Source organism: Mercurialis annua, linkage group LG6, assembly GCF_937616625.2.
Source record: "Mercurialis annua linkage group LG6, ddMerAnnu1.2, whole genome shotgun sequence".
Lineage (NCBI taxonomy): Eukaryota > Viridiplantae > Streptophyta > Magnoliopsida > Malpighiales > Euphorbiaceae > Mercurialis > Mercurialis annua.
This window is the reverse complement of record NC_065575.1, coordinates 45323263-45343311: the sequence shown is the minus strand read 5'-3', so window position 1 is coordinate 45343311 and position 20049 is coordinate 45323263. Positions and strand designations below refer to the sequence as shown.

General features: G+C 29.6%; 2 protein-coding genes and 1 long non-coding RNA gene across 4 annotated transcripts; 1 reads left to right on the top strand and 2 right to left on the bottom strand.

The window, feature by feature from the left end:
- Positions 1–359: 359 nt before the first annotated feature.
- On the bottom strand, positions 360–4228 carry LOC126653550 (F-box protein At4g00755). Of its 2 annotated transcripts, none has more exons than XM_050347463.2 (6): positions 4140–4228; positions 3532–3682; positions 2476–2925; positions 2218–2381; positions 1646–1764; positions 360–895 (listed from the first exon to the last, which is right to left on the bottom strand). In XM_050347463.2, the coding sequence occupies exons 1-6, from the start codon at positions 4185–4187 to the stop codon at positions 628–630; spliced, it is 1200 nt and encodes a 399-aa protein (XP_050203420.1). In that variant the 5' UTR covers positions 4188–4228; the 3' UTR covers positions 360–627. The 2 variants fall into 2 exon arrangements, with proteins under 2 accessions (XP_050203420.1, XP_050203421.1); XM_050347464.1 differs by lacking the exon at positions 4140–4228 and adding an exon at positions 3911–4086.
- Positions 4229–4395: 167 nt separating this feature from the next.
- Positions 4396–5471, top strand: LOC126688254 (uncharacterized). Its single transcript, XR_008790993.1, has 3 exons — positions 4396–4487; positions 5125–5215; positions 5289–5471. It is a non-coding gene; the product is annotated as an uncharacterized LOC126688254 (long non-coding RNA).
- A 3157-nt stretch (positions 5472–8628) lies between these two features.
- LOC126687944 (flagellar radial spoke protein 2-like) lies at positions 8629–9245 on the bottom strand. Its single transcript, XM_050382496.1, has 2 exons — positions 9223–9245; positions 8629–9070 (listed from the first exon to the last, which is right to left on the bottom strand). The coding sequence occupies exons 1-2, from the start codon at positions 9243–9245 to the stop codon at positions 8629–8631; spliced, it is 465 nt and encodes a 154-aa protein (XP_050238453.1).
- Positions 9246–20049: the final 10804 nt, after the last annotated feature.

The following is a 20049-nucleotide window of genomic DNA, read 5'->3' as shown; positions in this document are numbered from 1 at the left end:
AATATCATATGTACATTTCTTTTTATTTTCCTCATTTTTTATTTTGGCAATATGATGTAGTCAACTACGGAAGTTATTAATCGCAAGGTAAGAAAGAAATATATGTTATTAACACAAATGTGATCAAAAAGTAAAAAAAATTAACAAATAAAATGGAACAGTTTAGCTAAAAAAAATCATATTAAATATAAATAATTGAATTGATCTTTAAAAATATAGAAACTAACACAACTAATTATGCGTTGAATTAAATTGATAATACAATATATTTTAATACATTTTAAACCATATTATAAACAAATATATTTCAAGTCATGCCATAAATAAGAATGAAAAACAACTAATGGTACAGAATCAGATACAAAACTAAACTGAATCTTAGAGATTATTATTCCATTCCACACTCGAAACAGGAAATGTTCAAATTTACAAAACAGTGATAACTCGAAAGAGAAGTGACATTTTAAACCGCTCGACTTGAGAGGTGTTGAACAGAACACCTTTATCAAGTACAAAAAGGTTCCCAGAAAATTCTACACTCAGCTTCAAAGATGAACATTCCAATGCGTTGTTATTCATTCTGAAACAACTTACCAGAATATTTATGTTCCAATCTAGAAAATAGGTTTAGAGAGCCATCTCGTCACCTGATTCATCATCTTCATTCCATTCATACTCAACGATTACACCTTGTCCCCGTAGCAAATTCACTATCTGCTCTAGATCTCTCACACGCTCTTCCATGTTCGCATCTGGGGATTCGCAGGACCCATTTTCACCAACTTTTGGTTGTTCATAACTCTGCGCTTTCAACACAAACTTTCCAGAAGGTTCAAGTATTTCAACACCGAATGCAGGAGATAACGGTCTGCCCATTGCTCGAACGTGAGATATGCTGCATGACGACAATAAAGCACCCTTTTAGTCAGAAACAACAAATGAGAGTCTGTACAAGTTATGCTGCATGTCGTGACCCTATATCCTAGCTGCCAGACAATTACTGTGCAACTTAAGAGGCAATTTGCCTTCTCAACTTGCAAACAATGATCAATTAGCACATATTTGAACTCTATGGTCAGTTTAGTCAAACCTGAGTTTTTTTAATAAATGTGCCCCATTTTAGCATAATGATTATAATCAAAGGAGAGAAACACACGTCAAATCAGGTGTAAGAATGGGGTAAATTGATAAAAAAATCCAAGTTTAGGACAAAATTGACCATAAAGTTAAAATATGTGCTAATTGATCATTGATAACTAATTGAGGGGGCAAATTGTCACTTAAGTCATTAGTGCGCTATCATCCAAAATTATATAACTCGAATGTCTACATTGATTTTCTCGGAATCATGGTGCAAAGCAAAGTGCAAACTACTTTAAGGGGAAAGACGGGTTTAAGATAACTGCATTTAGTTGGTTAACTATTTATTGTGTTTTCTCGTGACATACAACAATCTCATAGAGTCACTCATGCATGTAACTCCTGTGTGTAATCAAGCCTAACTAGAGATGTTCTATTTGGCCAATAAGCGTGATCAAGCCTAACTAGAAATGTAGGCTAAGAGTTTTAACATAGTAATAAATAAGAAAAACTACAATATCAAAATGTCAAATCAGACCAGCACAGAATAGTTCGCAGAACAAACCATATGTAGAATAGGCCATCCATTTCTTGTTTCTGGACACGACCCAGCAGCTCAACTTGCAAGATTCCACCAATGCAAAGAACAGGTTCTGGAAGCTTGAAACTCTGTAGGCGATTCTCCTGTTCAAGTGGGAGAGAGAACACTATCAATCACAGATTTTTACTGCAGGAAGCAAACTCTATAGTTTTATGCAATGATATTGTACGGTAGAAGAGCTTAAAATTCTGATTTTATTCATTATGTCGCATGCAAAGAGAAATAAATTAGTGGCACGTGATCATGTTTGACAAATTGATCAGCAACTGGGTGTTCGCTAGAGCTAACACATATCTATTGCCTCTCATTTCAAATGCATTGCCAAAAACAAATGAGTTATTTCACGTACTTCCAAGATAACAGAACTTTTCAACCCAGTCAAAGAAGAATAGACACTACAAGAAGGCACCACATAAATTCGTAACATGCTGGCAAAAGATCCATATCTTTTTATCAAAATTTTCAAACAGCTACAGCAGTACAATAAAGCTAAGGGCATAACAAAATGGAAGAAAAAAAGAAGAGGCGCAACTTACCTGAGCCATTGCAAACTTTGGGGAGATATAAGTCCAAATGAAATTTTCATCAGCAAAATTATCACACGGCTCAACCATGGAATCATCCATTGGCGCTTTGAGATGACCCATCCTAAACCGCATTGATTTTGCAGAATATATAGGATTACCATACTGGAAAAAAGCTAGAAAAACAGCGGAACTATGTCAACAAAGAAGAACAAATGTTCAAACACTATGAAATAATAGATGAACTCATGAAAGTTTTAGAAAAAAAACCTTGGAAAGGCCGCACACTGATTTCTGTGATTATACAAATATCAGCAACCAGCTTATATGTAAGTGTCTCAGGCACAACAGGATTACTCTGTCCTTTGCTTGACCAGTATGAAGCTCTCCTCGCAACTCTGTCTCTTGGTTCCAAAGTATTATGAATGGCAACTCTGTCTCTTGGTTCCAAAGTATTATGAATGGTTTCCTCTGGATAATTATCAGTGCTAGAAGCAATTATCGAATCTGAAATACACTCCCGAACAGCAAAGGATGTACAACCATGAGCTAAAAAGGCATAAACTCTATGCTCTCTAGCCAGAGTTTCCCTTTCCGCAGAATTACTGCATCCGATTTCCAAAGAATTTTTCGTACAATTTGGTTCAGCAACATGCTCTACATTATGCAAGGAAGGGAACATCCTCATGCACAGCTGCTTAAAAAGACCATTTGTGATCACTGGAAAACATAACATACGGTCAATACCAAAGCAACAGAATTCAAGACAATAAAGCTTTATCCAAAACCTTCAAAGCCGACCATCCACCGTCATTTCAATTATGCTCTAATATCATGATCATCCTACATAGAAATTATCCACAACACTATCTATGCACTTTTAATTACTGTAATGCACATTTACACAGGCATTGGGGGGGTTTGAATGCATGTTGGTGGAGGCATGTGCATATGCGAACAATAAAATATCAACTTGTGGCTCGATTTTCATGACTAATTCTAATTTGCTAGAACACTACCAGAAAGTTAGAACATATGGACTAATTCTTATTAGGCCTAACTTACATACGAAAATTATTACTTTCATAACTTTGCAAGTAATTTAAATAGTTGCAAAGTATAAAATTGAGTGAAAACATATTAAAAAAAGTTAACTGTAAAAATAATACCGCATATTTCTGTTTACATGTGACTTAGTAAAATCAGAAGAAACAAAGGCATGAAAGTAAATGTCTCTTCAAAGAGTTTCTTTGCAACCGGTATTTGAAGGACTACACCCGCGTAAAGGAGAAATGCATATATTACAGTAAAAAAGTAAAAACTCACCAAAATGTCGCCAAGAATGTGAAACACAACTAACATGAACGAGATCAGATGGATCATCCAAGCACATGAGAATCCTCATTGAAGCATCGTAATCAAGCCGACTAATGAAATCCAGACATGTCTCCATCTCAACTTTCACTCTTTTTCTCAACTGCTTAACAGAGAAAATAAATTACTGCAACAAAACTCAATTACCCTAAACAATTCCAAACGAGCAAAAATAAAAGATTCAATTTTTCCTAACATAGCATCAAATTTAACAGTTGGGGATAACAGAATCACAAATGTAAATGTACCCAACATCAGAAACAAAAAATTCCCATCAAAATAAAAAGGAAAAATATGAACTTAATCATTCATCTAACCCCTTAAATTTTACCTAAAAGATTGAACTTTTTTACAGGTAGAAACCAGCATACAGTAACTAGAATTACAAAATGAAATCTCATATGAAATACAAATCAAGAAATGGAGAAGATGGCATCACAAAATTCTAAAAATTAAAAAAAACTGAAGCCCACATCAAAATTATTAAAAAAATCAGGGAAATAACATGGATCAAGAACAAAAAATGAGAAAAAGAATCGATAAAAGCATCAGGTTCGTACCTTAAGAAGTTTTTTTTTTGGCGGTGGTGACAGGGACAACGTTGGCATACAAATCGTATCCCTTCATTTTTGTATTTCTTTTAACATTAATTTTTTAATGGAAGGGTGTATTTGTACAATTCTATAAATGAAAAGGGTTTAAATGTCCTAAAAACAAAACAAAAGAGTTTATTTGTTAGAAAACTAAGTCTAAGTGTTGTTCTGTATTTGTGTAAAACTACAAGAGTTACTTTTAACCTTTTGACTTAAACTATAAGACATAAAAAGAAACCCTATTGCATTATTTTGTTTTTTCTGTCTTTCTCCGCCTCAAGCTTTCTATCTTACTCTGGATTTGATATTGCAAAGGTAATTAATTATCTCTTGTGAAGTTTTTATTCAAAAAAGATTAAAACTTTTGACTTTAAATTATGCTTTTATGTTTTTTGATTAAAAAAACTTCATTATGTATATGAGTTTGATTTTAGTATGAGTTTGATTCTCATGTAATTATCTCAATTATAGCTTCTGAGTTTTTTTATTGAATAAAGATGAAATTTTTCTTCTTTTTATTATGTATAGATGTTATTTATGTGTGTAGAACTGATGTTTTTTCTTTTAAATTTTGAAGATTCAATCTTTTTAGGTTGGACTTTTAAGTTTTACCAATTTTTTTTGCCAAATACTGATGTAGATCTGAACTTTTAGATATGAGATTATCAAGGAAATTGCTGATCTGAAAAAAAAATACCTCACATAAGAAAGTAATCGAATTTGAATAAAGATCTAATCTTTTATTAGGTGTCACTTATAAATTTTACCAATTTCTTTGCCCAACACTGAATTTCTTAATGTTGATCTGTATAGATCTGATCTTCACATATGAGAATATCATTGAAATTTCTGATTTGAAAAAAAAATCTAACATAAGAAAGTAATCGAATTTGATTAAAGATATATCTTTAATCAAATATATATGTTAACTGCATCAGTCCTTTTATGACAGTGATGAAAATCTGAAGACCGATCAGTACCTAATATCCTGGATGGATGACCAGGGATGCGTTCCTATTTCCAAAGTTGCCGACTTTAAAAGGGTATGCTTGCTTTCTTTTGCATTATTTTTGCAGCTTAGGTTGAGGGCATTAATTGTAAAAATTTCTATCTCAGGTTAAGAAAATGACTACAGACATACCATTTATCCTTGTTTTGTTTATTCGTGTTAATTACCTTCTCATTTTATTTGTGTATGTACAAATTGGAATTTTAGCAGAATAGCTTGGAAGGTAGTTTTGAATGGTCTCAAACATTATTATCTCTAATATTGGCATTTCAAGATTGTCATTTTCTTTATGTTCAGATAAGGTATTTTTATTTGTTGTTTGTTCCCCGAATTCGGGGTGAGTGGAATTAGCTCTACGATGTTATTGTTAAAGAAAGGTTTTATGCTGGTTTATCGTTTTATGTAGTAACTATTCATTGTTGTGCTGCTGAATCTTTGTTTTTCCTGCTTGGTCAGTTCTATATATGCCCTGAAGTGTTTCCAGTTAAAAATCCGCCTAAATATGCTCGAGACATATACCTAGAATCTCAAAAGGAACTTTAATTGTTAGGTTGGGCATGTGATTTATTCAGAGTGATTTCCTGTTTCATGGTTTAGCAAAACTATTGCAACCACTGTTAATGAGAAAAGGGCCGTCGAATGATTAGATATAATAATAACACGTGTGGGAGTTTATTAGATATAATAAAATCATAGTTGGAATATCACCTAACAGTGTAAATTTTTGGGTTTGAATGATTATTTGACTTAAGTTATGTTCTTCATGGGTTGAGAGTTTTCTTGATTCACTGAATTCTATTCGACAATCTTTAGCTTACATTGATCATTTATTTTTAAAATAAACTCCTATTAAATTATTCAGAAGGTCTGAATTTTCTTTTACTTTCTTCAACTCATGGTGATGAGGTGATTGTTATTTTTTTCCACTTCATTTAGGTAGTGAGGCGCTGCTTTATTTACATGGCATGTATTTTGATAAGATAATGTTAGGTGTGGGAAACTCACTACCACCATATTCACAATTTTTTTTCTTTCTTTTGTTGCCTGCTGCTTTGTTCATATAGTCTAATCCTTCACAATGGTCGCTTATATGTTGATAGGGTGACAATTAGAAGACGCGATGAGTGGTCAAAATGAATTGCAGCTTCCAATGAACATTCTTCAGTGTCAAAAACTTTGTAATTTTTTCTTGCACTCCTGTTGATGTGCTTTTTATTTTCTCAGGATTGATGATGAAGAAGATGAAATGCTGGTCAATGATCATGATGTTCAGAGGCTGGTGATTGTCACCCAGGTATGTATATGTTTGGCAGCTACACGTTGTGAATGGGCAAGCTATTCTTTTGATAGTACTATTTACTTATTTTAGATAATAAAACAAGATGTTGATAAATGAGTAAGATTATTTTTAGGGTTACACTAATTAGCACTTGTAAGGTACTAGGATTAGAAATCGGCCTATGAAACAAATTTAAATTCGATGATATTTGCACTTAAATTTAGATTGTGATACTTTATATATATGAATGTATTGGATGTGGAGTATTTTTAAGCATTCAAATTGAGCAATAATTCTTAGGGCAATGTTGTTGGACTGGGGATTTAATATTGATAGCAGTGTTACTTGATAATATGTTAAGCGAATTCGTATACTTGGAATCGTAATTGCTAAATTGGAATCTTCTTTTCACACATTTAAGATTTTGTTCTTAAAATGTTTCTTCTCTACTTTGACATAGTTACATGATGATGGCTTTATTCTTACTAGCTTTGCATCACTTAGTCAGAAATTTAATTTCTAGTGTTTTCTGTGCAGAATAGTAGAACATGTGAAGGAACCAAAGCTGGCAGTTAAGAATCTTAATTTAATTCCGAAGAGCAAGCCATTGCAATTAATGATGGCCTCTATTTCTTTGAGCAGGTTTAGAATCGTGTGCTTTTGTAAATAATTATGTACTTGAAATGATTTCATGATTCTGTAGATTTCCATCCTTATATTTAGTGATCCTTGAAATATTTTTATTTTGGCAGGAGCTTAAAAATAAGCGATCCAGTCGCAAAAAGAATAGTTCTAGTTTTGAAAACAAAGAAGGGAACACGAGATTTTGTGTTAGTGCTCCAGGAATCTCAAATTCGAAGAGTGGTACTGGAAGTGGTGCCCATTTGGAGTCTGGAAGCTCTAATAATTCAAGGAAACAGGCTAAAGGTTTTTCAAAACCGTAAATAGAAGGTAGATAATATTTGTTTTTGCGAGAACCTGTTTTTTTTTTTTAATTTGTTTTTTTGCTATTGAGAACTTCTTTTGCTTAGAGATAGAAATTTGAGCATTATATACAATGTCATCAACTTTTAGCTTCTGGTGGTTTATTCTTCTTGATATGGTTCTGGTATGTGTTCTATAAGCTGTAATTTAACCATTTCGAATCCTTTTGCAGGAAATGAATACCCTATATAGGTTTTGGACATATTTTCTTAGAAATATGTTAGTTCAATATATAATGAGTTCCGAAAGTTTGCTTTGGAAGATGCTGCTCCTAATTATTACTATGGCATGGAGTACCTTTTTTAGGTTTTATAGGTAATACTGATAAGCGGTGCTTTTTGACTCTGTTCACATAGTATTCTTTTCCCTCCATTATGACCATCGCCATTTGGTGTATTATTTCGTTTTCTTAAAGTTTTAATGTAGATTTTCCATGTTTAATTGAACATTTATTTTCTATTTATGTTTCCTCAATGTTATTCATGCTGTCGTCAATTTTTTAATTTCACCCAATTACATGTTTTTCCAGATATGGATTGGAGAATAATTTCCGAGAGGACTTATACAGGGATTTTGAAGAGCTCACTCTAGAGATCTATCGAAAAGGCAATATTTATGGCCTAGAGAAATATTGGTAAAACTATCTGATTCTTTTCTCCCTTATTTGGAATGTAGAAGTTTTATGAAAATGCAAGTCATACTTAAATGGTAGACCAACACACAATATGTGCACGCACTTTAACAAGCTAATATTAACATAGTACACACATTTAATGTCTAGCGTTTAGCGCTTTAATCGTGACTATAACTTTTTTGCAAACCAATCGCTAACCTTTGTATTTTTTGCAATTCAATGCATATAGCAAGTCGGCAGTGAAATTATGCTGATCAGGCATGCCTGTATACTTTTAAAACAATGATGTTTTACTACACAGTCTTACTGCCAATCGGTTATATGCTTCGAATTGCAAATATTACAAAGGTTTGGGATTAATTTGCCAAAATTTAAAAGTCGCAATAAAAGTGCTAAGCATTCAGTTACGTGAATAAATGATCAAGACATTAACCATCGTGTTGCTATTATTATAGGATGCGAGTCTAAGCATCCTAATCATTCAAAAGTTAAAAACTTGAACTCAGTTTTGTTTAATGCTGCGCAGCAATTATAAAGTGACTTCATGCATTCAAGCATCAGCTTCATCATCACCAGCATTAGCTTCATCATCACCAGCATCAGCTTCATCATCTCCAGCATCAGCTTCATCATCACCAGCATCAGCTTCTTCATCACCAGCATCAGCTTCATCATCACCAGCATCAGCTTCATCATCACCAGCATCAGCCTCATCATCAGAAGCAGCAGCAGCAGCAGCAGCAAGCCTGCGCTGCCTGCGCTCTGCTGCAGCAGCAGCAGCAGCAAGCCTGTCCTGCCTGTTCTGCCTTCGGTCTGCAGCAGAAGCAGCTTGCTGCTGCTCGTGGCCTGCCCTCACGTATGGCGGAAGTGCTTGAAAAGCTGCAGCAACGGATCTGTCGGACCTTTTTATATTATCCACTCTGGCGGTTGTCTTGTCTTTTTTCTTGACAATATTGTTTTCAAGAATTGCAGCTTCGTAGGTTGCTAAGGATCTGTGGTAAACACTTTATACTTATGTTAATAGTCTGTTGGGTATTTCATATAGCTCACCTAAAACACTTGAATAGCAAGTAATTTCAGTTCTTGCAATGTTCTATAAGTTGCAAATATTGTTGTAATGCAACTTTTGCTAACTCATAACAACATTACAAGAACTGGATGGTTCATGGAATAGTAACCTATGTCATCCAATCATTTCTAATTTATTAGCCCATGTTTCTGATTCATTAATCCATGTTTCTAATTCGGTAACCTGTCATCCAATCATGTTTTTAATTCATTAACATAAGTCATCTAATCATGTTTTTAATTCATTAACTTATGTAAACAAATCACAATTCATTAACCTATGTAATCCAATCATGTTTCTGATTCATTAACTCATGTTTCTGATTCATTAACCCATGTTACTAATTCATTAACCCATGTTTCTGATTTATTAACCCATGTCATCTGATCATGTTTCTAACTTATGTCATCCAATCATGGAATAGTAACCTATGTCATCATCATTTGTCATATGACCCACTTCTTCAAACAAAATAATAATAAACTAGAAAACCCATACCTTGCAAGCGGCTTCGTGTTCTTGTTTCTGGTGTCTGCTCAATTTCTGACGGCAAATTTCACATCTTCCCATGGTGTTAATCTGAGTGTGAGTAAAAATGAGGTGACTGAAATTGAAATCGGAAATGACTGAAATTAAATTTTACCAATTAGACTGAAATTGAAATCTGAATAATAACTTTATGGGCTGGGCTTTTATTTTAAATTTTTTTTTACTAAAGCCTTAAGTAGCAATTTGTCTCCTCAATTTGTAAGTAAGGAGTAATTAAATTTGTAGATAATTAGCCGCATTTGACAATTTGCATTCTGAATTTGTAAATTATTTGTTCTTAAATTGGCAATTTGTCCCATAAAATTTTAAGCTAATTTTTTATATATAAAAGAATGGATAGGGGGGTCGGACAGGCAAATTTACGGAATAATTCTTTCCAGTTTACTACTAAATAAAGGTTTTATAGTTATTAACTAATTAGTTATTTAATTAATCACTATTGTAATTAAAGTTCTAATTAGAATAGATAGCTAAATTATCTTCAATTTAACTTTTACTACGTAAAAAATAACTAAATTGTCTACAAGTTAGTAGGAATACCTATCTTTTAGTTTGACTGAACTATAAAATTAAAATACTCTATTTGGTCAATATATTATTATTTAAATTTCTATCTTATTATTTTTAAAAATATTACTAATAAAAATAAGTTAATTATTTAATTATAGTTATTATAAAACCAAAAGAAGAATAAATTCAGTATGAAAAAAAAAATTAATAACTAAATATATATATTTATTAATAATTATAATAAATTTACTAATATATTCATTGACGAGTTACGTTACGAGCCACGTGCATAGCACGTAAATGGAGCGAATTGCCTAAAATATATAATGGTTTTTACACAGATTCCCTAAAAGTGCTATGGTGTTTCACTTTTCCCTCATCATTTTGATTTTGGCAAAAATCTATCGAAAAAAATAAAAAATTTACAAAAATCCCTCATACCCAAGATAAAAGAAAATGAGACGATATTTTCTTTGGTATTTGTCAACATTTTATTGGTCTATGTTTGAGTCAATCAAATGATGACACGTGACAAATGTGGATTTGGTTAGACAAACTAACCAACCGCAACTGACTACCGGCCAAATTCCAGTGCGACGGCCGGACTACCGTGGTCAAAACCGGTCCGATCGGCCGGACCACCGCGGCCACCGCCGGTCAACGCCTGACCACCGCGGTCAACCCGCGGTCAATGACAGTCAACTATAGTGGTGAGATTTTAAAAAAAATTAAATAAAATACAAATTTGCTATTAGCAGGAATAGAACCCATGACCTCTCACTCTTTATCCAAGCGTCTAACCATCAAGGCAAGACATGTTTTTTATCTTTATTTACTCTTTAATATATATATATATATACACATATACTCTTTAATAATGTATAAAAAAGCATTTAAACTAAATACAAACATATTAAAATGGTTGATTATAAATAATATATTATTATAAAATACTAATAAAATATTATGGTTGTTAAAATTTAAATTAACTTATTCTAATTAAATTAATACTAGTGTAAATTAAATATTAATTTAAAGTAAATTAAGTTAAAATAAATTTATAAATTAATGCATTAGAAACACAATTAACTTAATGTCAACTCGATATGAATTCAAAATAAATTATATAAGTTAATTTAGTTGATATTAAGTTAGTTTTTAAAATTATAATAAATTACTAAAAAAAGTAAGAACTTATAGAATTGATAAAATAATTAAAATAATTGTAGTGAAAATATAATTAATTAGTGTAGTGGATTTTTATAGAGCTATTAAATTTTGCTTGTAATTTTTATAAAATCTTTTACAAATTCATAATGTTTAATTTTTGATTCAATTATATAATATATATGTTAACTAAAATATATTATAAATTAAATATAGGTATGTTACCATTATAATTTATATTTATTGAAATAATAGTATTATTATTAATAGTTATATATAATATAGTGATATTTTTTAATATTTTGCAAAAGATTGCAAACGGTCAGGTGACCGTTTGCAATATTTTGCAAATCAATTTTCATAGTCACAAAGTGGCCGTTAGGCTTAGCACTGTCAAATCCAGGTCTTCTATTTGATCAAATAATTCAACTTCTTTTTGTTAGCAGTTAGCACAGTGCAAAACTTAACTTCAAATAGTCACCGACTCACCGTAACATATAATAAATAATATAATAAGTATAATATAATATATATCTATCTATCTATCTATAACTATCTTATATGTGGGAAGGGGGGGGGACAGGCAAAATTACGATAATAGGTTTCATTAAGGGTATAAATAATAAAGAAATAATTAAACTAATAAGTATAAGTTTGATTCAAATAAAAAAAACTAATTCTAAGATAAAAACAAAAATAATCGTGTTAGTGAAATTGTATTTGAGTTAGGACTTAAAACTGCTTTTTGTTTTTCCGTAAAAATAAAAAACATTCAAAATAAACACAAGTTAGTGTTTTAATAGGATATTAAGACTTTGAATTGAAAGTGATTAATTAATTCTTGATAAATCAAATGGCACTAACTCAAACTCATTAAACCCTATATGAAAGTCATATTGTGGAAGTTTACACGTGAGCATCACTAGCTTAGTATATTTAGGAGTAAAGCAAAAATTATTTTAAGACCAAATTTTATAATTTAGTGAAAAAATAAACTAAAGTGGTCAATATATTTTAAAATGACTTTACTAAATGAACATAACTGTCTATACAAATATTATTTATATACTATAATTTTAATTTAAATAAAAAAATCTATAATAATTTATTTATAATTAAAACATTATATTTAATAGTTTAATCAATATTTATATAAAACAACGGGTCATACAATTATTAGCAATAAATTTATTTCATAACAATATTTCAACAACTAAATAATTTTATTTAATATTTTAATTAAAAAAACCTTATTAATTTAGAGTCTAATTAATAAAAAATCATACTAATTTTCGGATTAATTTTAGGCTTTATCTTTTTAGGATTGGTAGAGTCCTTAAGCATAAAAACTCATTCCATATTCTAGATTAAAAGTTAGAATCCTAATAGATAACAAAACTCTAATTTTAATAGGAATCTTTAAAAGTTGATTCTAACTAATATAAATACTAAAGATAACAGTAAATTTCAATTCACAACATTTGTTATATATAGTGAAGTTTGATTATCATGTAAGTAGTTTTTCTTCGATCCTCTCAATTTTCAAGTGCATATTTTAATTTAGTTTGATTACATTGGTTTTGATTATTTTCTTTTTATGTCATAATTATTTGGTTATAGATTTAATAGTTGAAGTAGCTCTATAAAGCATTATCATAGCAGCCATCAATTTTCTTTCATTTACGTAGATCTTTTTTTATTAGGGTTTATGTTGTTTTGTTCCTTTTTCATATAATTTGTGTCAATTATATTTTATGTCAATTACAATATAACATTATATATGTATATATATAGTGAAACTATATATATGTACACACAAAATAGTGGAAACTAGAAAATGTATAAAATATTCTTTACGGGTACGTAAATATCATCGTCATTCTTCAAACAATCTTATATGAGTTTGTTCATATTCTTATAATTAAATTCTATGCTCATTCTTCAGACAACCTTATATGATTTTGTTCTTATAATTAAATTCTATATCAAGTAGAATTTTAAAGCAATCATAAGCTAGGTGGAGTGGAGCTAAGGGGTGGGTGCTGCGGGTCTATCTCCGCAGTCCTTCAAATTTTTAGACGCTTCAAGTAGGTCCCTATAATTTAAAAGTTTCTCTTTAAATTCTCTCTAAATTTTAACTATACTTTTTCAAATTAATTAATTTTTAAAAAGCTTGACTATAAAATAAATACTTGCCGTCTATAATTTGAGGCAAAAGAAAATAAAAATATTGCATATCAATTTGAGACGGAGGGAGTATATTAGATCAACACACTAATTTTTATATTAGACCTTATCATTTATTATTATTATTACATAGTTATGTTTGATTACCATATAAATTAGACAAAAAACCTAAAAAGAAAATTCACTATATGTGACAGAAAAAAAAAATTTAAATTACAACATGAATTAGATAAATTTGCTATTTGAATATATAATCTAATAATTTAATTAATATTTAATATATATATATATCTTTTCGAATTAAATAAAAAATATTCTATAATTATTTATTAACAACTAAGTACTGCATTAAATATTTTATTAATATTTAATGCAGTAACGGGTCATATGAATATAGCTCACGTGCGTAGCACGTGGCGAAAAACTAGTACTATATATAAAAGCACGGGTGGGGGGGACAAACAAATTTACTGAATAATCCTTTTCAGTTTACTACTAAATAAAGATTTTATAGTCATTAACTAATTAGTTATTTAATTAATCACTATTATAATTAAAGTCCTAATTAGAATAGGTAGCTAAATTATCTCCAATTTAGTTTTTAGTATGTAAAATATAACTAAATTATCTCCAAATTAGTAGTAATACCTATCTTTTAGTTTGATTGAACTACAAAATTAAAATACTATATTTGATTAATACGTTGTAATTTAAATTTCTATCTTATTATTTTTAAAAGCACGGATGGGGGGGGGGGGGGACAGGCAAATTTACTGAATAATCCTTTTCAGTTTACTACTAAATAAAGGTTTTATAGTCATTAACTAATTAGTTATTTAATTAATCACTATTATAATTAAATTCCTAATTAGAATAGGTAGCTAAATTATCTCCAATTTAGTTTTTAGTATGTAAAATATAACTAAATTATCTCCAAATTAGTAGTAATACCTATCTTTTAGTTTGATTGAACTACAAAATTAAAATACTGTATTTGATTAATACGTTATAATTTAAACTTCTATCTTATTATTTTTAAAGATATTATTAATAAAATCAAGTTAATTATTTAATTATGGTTATTATAAAACCAAAAGAAGAATAAATTCAGTATGAAAAAAAATTAATAAATATATTATATTTACTTTTACAAAAATTATTAACTAATTTAATATTAATTATAAATAAAAAATTAATATAATTATAATAAATTTACTAATATATTCATTGACGAGTTACGTTACAAGCCACGTGCATAGCACGTAATGCGAAACTAGTAAATATAAAATATAATATAACTATAAAAATATAAATTATAAAATATAATAATATATATAAATATATTAAAATTAAATAATTTTTATTGACGGGTTCGACCGTTTAACCGCCGGTTCCGATCCGGAACCGCTGGTTCACGGTTCCGACCCGGAACCGTCGGTTCACAGTTCAAAAAATTTAGAACTGGTCTCGAACCGATCATTCGACTGTCCCGGGCCGGTTTTAGTATGGTTACAAATTTGACTAGTTTAGGCTGGGTTTGATCGAACCGGTTCTGGGCAGGTTCACGGGCTGACCCGGCCCATGGCCAGCTCTACCTAAACCCTCTCTCTAAACTAAATCCACTTCTCATATTTTAAAGAAATTAGCAAAATCCCAAAGTTGTCCTTTTAAATTTAAAACTGATACAAATTTTAGCATATATTTTAAAATAGAACTTAATATTTTATTTAAAACAAAAATAAACCTATTTTTTCAAGTGAAAAGAAATCAATTTAATGCTTGAGGGTGCAATTGAAAGTAAAAGGTCGTAATTTGGGTATATTTGGTGGTTTTGCAACGTGAGGGTGCAAACGAATTGGGGGTAAAAGGTGAGGGGTTTTTAAGGGGATAAGCCATTTATGATTAATTTGCCCACAAAATTAATTGGCTTAATGCCTTAAAAAAACCCCGACCTTTTATTTTCTTTTCAATCCTACCCTGACGTTGAAAAAATTGTCAATTTTTTCCCAATTTGCATTTTTTCATTACAATTGTACCCTGAAGCATAAAATTGACCTTTATTTATTTGACAAAAGTTCAATATTTTTTTTAAAATGGTCAATTTAGAGAATTTTTGCCAAATAAAAAAAAGTCAATTTTATATTTTAGGGTACAACTGAAATGAAAAAAATGCAAAATGGGGTAAAATTGACAGATTTGCAACGTCAGGGTAGGATTGAAAAAGGGATGAAATGTCAGAATTTTTTTAAAACATTAAGCCAGATTAATTTATGTGTTAACTGCTCATTGATTACAAGTTGAGGGGGCAAATTGCTATTTAAATCATTTACTAAATATGCCATGTTTTTCAAAAGACTTTCTTTTTTATCATAGTTTTTTAATCCCTTACATTTATACCATATTTTGAAAATTTATGTACTTTTATGCCCGATTTAATTTTATCTTTTTGCTAATTCATAATGAAAAAACGACTACTGGCATCTCCAAGAAAACCACCGCTCGCTGTTATCCACTGCCCTCTCGCCGTTATCCACTTCCTTCTCGCCGTTATCCACTGCCTTCTCGTTTCCGGCCGCCTCCTTTCGCCTTCGACATTCATCAGCGCTGTCCTCTACTCGCTGTCTTTTTGTCTCCGCCACCGATCTCCACCGCCTCGCCGTCCTTCTTCCTTATTTCATATTCTTATTCTTCAATTTCTTATTTAAAATGGCGAAAGCAAGATTAAAACCACCTCTTTTTCATTAATTGAATAGACATCTTTTTCACTAAAATACATGCAAAAAGATTAATTAATGAAATTTCTTTAAAATAATTTAACCATTTGTTTTTCATTAATTGATTAGATTTTTTAAAATAAACTCATTTTCATATTCTTTAAATGCACTGGCAGTATTAATACATTCAATTAGTAATAAATGACTTGTTGGATAATACACACCATTTAAAATATAAGTTGCATCATTAAAAACTTTTAATATATCCAAAAGTGTTATACAAACACTTTAATTTTGTGGATATAAATTAATTTGATCTACATTATAAGAAATAAATGTGCATAATAATTGTTTATATTCGTATGACTCTTTGAGTAATTTATAAGTTGAATTCCAACGAGTTGTAACATCTCTTGAAAAAAATTTAGGTCTTTTTTTATTTTCTTTACAAAATTTAAATCAAGATTTGTGAATGTGTCCATAAATATCAAAGTGCTTTTTTAATTGGTGCAATATAAATTTCAAGTGATTTAATACCATCTCGTACACATAAATTTAAAACATGACATGCATATCTAATATAAAAAAATTTACCACCAATATTTAGTTGACAAATATTTTGCAAATCATAAATTGAAGCGGTATTTGCCGCGGCATTATCAAAAGACAAAGATATTTTTATTACTAAATTATATTCTTGTAAAATATTTAAATTATTTGAAAAATATTATCGGCGATATGACGTTCATCAAAAACTTTATATAGAATTATTCTTTTTTATAAAAGTCAATTTGCATAAACCTTATGACAAGTTATTCCCATGTAAGAATGTTTTTGCCAATGATCAGTCCATATATCACTACAAACTGAAACTTGTCCATCAAAATTTAAAAAGGATTTTTTAATCATTTTTTTTCTTCTTGATATAATTTAATAATTGTTCTTTTTAAGGTATTTTTAGGTATACGTTTTACAAAAGGGTTTAAAGCATTTTGACGATAATTAACAAAACCAACTTTTTTACCAAAACTAAAAGCCAAATGTTCCATACTAATCATTTTAACTAATTATATTTTGTTTTTTTCATCGGAATATTTAAATAAAATTGAAGAAAAATAATCTCCATACCTAAACATTTGCATTTACGTCTTTTGATTATCTATTTGTGTTGGATGCTTATTCTACAAATGTTGTTGTAATGTGCCATAGCCACCTCCAACTTTATGCTTGTAACTTTGAGCACAATAGTTGCATATAGCTTCCATAGAACCATCCGATAATTTTTTAAGTGTACCAAAAATATATCGGATTGGGTATCTCTTTTTTGCACTTGCTCTTGTGAAATTTGACATTTTGTTCATCCACAACTCTTTCACAATAAGCTTCATCTTGATTATTTGGATAATCATCTTCTAACTCACCCATAAGACTTTCATAATTTTCATTCAAATTGACCATAACTTTTAATTGAATAAACTAAATCGGAATACTTGAGAATGTAAGAACTTAGAGAATTGATAAAATAATTAAAATAATTGTAGTGAATAAACTAAATCGGAATACTTGAGAATGTAAGAACTTAGAAAATTGATAAAATAATTAAAATAATTGTAGTGAAAATTTAATTAATTAGTGTAGTGGATTTTTATAGAGCTATTAAATCTTATTTGTAATTTTTATAAAATCTTTTATAAATTCATAATATTTAATTTTTGATTCAATTATATAATATATATGTTAACTAAAATTATATTATAAATTAAATATAGGTATGTTACCATTATAATTTATATTTATTGAAATAATAGTATTATTAGTAGTTATATATAATATAGTGATATTTTATAATATTTTGCAAAAGATTGCAAACGGTCAGGTGACCGTTTGCAATATTTTGCAAAGGCCTAATTACTTAAAAAAATTCCACCTTATAACATTTTTTTCGTTTATACCTTCACCTAGAACAAAGTTTATTTGTACCTTTTTTTGATTTTTTGTTTTCATCTCTACCTTAAAATTTAAATTTTTGACAATTAAATTAATTAAAGGATGAAAACATTATAAATGATTAATAACATTAATATTTAATTAGTATATAAGCTAAATATAAAAGATCATTTTGAATATTTTTTCAAACGAAAAGAGGTCAAATTAGCTTTTTAGGGTAGAGACGAAATGAAAAATTAAAAAATGGTACAAATGAATTTTTTCTAAGGTCCGGGTATAAACAAAAAAATATTATAAGGTGGTTTTTTTTTTAAAGTAATTAAGCGGTTTGCAAATCAATTTTCATAGTCACAAAGTGACCGTTAGAATTAGCACTGTCGGAATCCAGGTCTTCCATTTGATCAAATAATTCTTCTTCTTTTTGTTAGCAGTTAGCACAGTGCAAAACTTAACTTCAAATAGTCACCGACTCTTATTGAAAACAGAAACTTTCAAATTTAAATTCAAACCACATTCTCTCGCTCTCAACACAGCAAGGAAATAGTACTTATCTGCCGGAGATGTTGAATCATGGAGGGGAAATGGTAACTGCTTGAAGGCGGTGAAGCATTTCTCATTTCTTCTCGCATACGATCGTTCAATATGGTTGAGCATTTCCCTACGTAATGTATATTAAGTGATTGGTCATTTTAATTAAGGCTTAATGTCTTAAAAAAACTCAGACTTCCCTTTTCAATCCTATCCTGACGTTGCAAATCTGTCAATTTTATTTTATTTTGCATTTTTTCATTTCAATTGTACCCTAAAGTATAAAATTAATCTTTTTTAATTTGGCAAAAATTCTCTAAATTGACTCTTTTTACATTAGAATAACTTTTTATATTAAATTGACCATTTTTATAAAAAAAATTATTGAATTTTTTGTCAAATAAATAAAGGTCAATTTTATGCTTCAGGGTACAATTGAAATGAAAAAATGCAAACTGGGGAAAAATTGACAATTTTTCAACGTCAGGGTAGGAACAAAAATGGGATGAAAGGTCGGGTTTTTTTAAAGGAATTAAGCCTTTAATTAATGCATGATATTGAAGGTTCTCTTCTCTTGATGCTCTTTATAAATTATTCACTGCATAGCACAGATAATGGCATCTATAATCGTTTTCACTAACTCCATCGTAATTTATATAACAGTAAATTTCACAAATATATTCTTATAATTTTCTGAATTGATCCATACCATCATCAATGTTTGTGATGGTTTTTATTTTCTCAAAACTAACCATCATCTATCTATCATCATCTAACATATTTCATCATACATTATTATTAATCATTTTCATTGAAGACTATGAACAAAAATAGATAGATGAATAGGGAGGAAGAAAAATATGTAAGAACATGAATAGAGAGGAAGAAAAATACCCTAAATCTCATCTTTTTTTGCACTTGATTCCAACAGTTGCATGCTGCAGCAACCAACAAATTTTTTTTTCTTTCATAAATTTCCACTTTAGTATATGATTACAGTATTGGATTTTTTTTATATTTCCAATACAGATATATACAAACTTGCAAAATGTAAAATAAAAATACAAAACACAATCGAAGACAGGTTATTTCATTGTAAGTAGCAAACGAGGCACGATCAATATAAACAAAAATTGTGCTATTAGAATCAAAAATATCATCGTTGCCTCATTTTTGAAACGAATATATATTTTTTTTACTAAAAGAGAGAACCCAAAAGAACCATAAGAAACAACAACGTAAACAAAAACAAGATTGCCATTGCCAAGTCATCAAACTTAATGCCTTAAGCATATAGCAA

Bases quoted from the DNA above. Each gene is read 5' to 3' on its own strand.
- LOC126653550 (XM_050347463.2), bottom strand. From the start codon at position 4,187: ATGCCAACGTTGTCCCTGTCACCACCGCCAAAAAAAAAACTTCTTAAG. The intron at 3,683-4,139 runs GTACGAACCTGA...TCTGTTAAGCAG, and splicing joins CAAAAAAAAAACTTCTTAAG to TTGAGAAAAAGAGTGAAAGT. The intron at 2,382-2,475 runs GTTTTTTTTCTA...CTGTTTTTCTAG, and splicing joins CAGTGTGCGGCCTTTCCAAG to CTTTTTTCCAGTATGGTAAT.
- LOC126687944 (XM_050382496.1), bottom strand. From the start codon at position 9,245: ATGAACCATCCAGTTCTTGTAAT. The intron at 9,071-9,222 runs GTTGTTATGAGT...TGTTTACCACAG, and splicing joins AACCATCCAGTTCTTGTAAT to ATCCTTAGCAACCTACGAAG.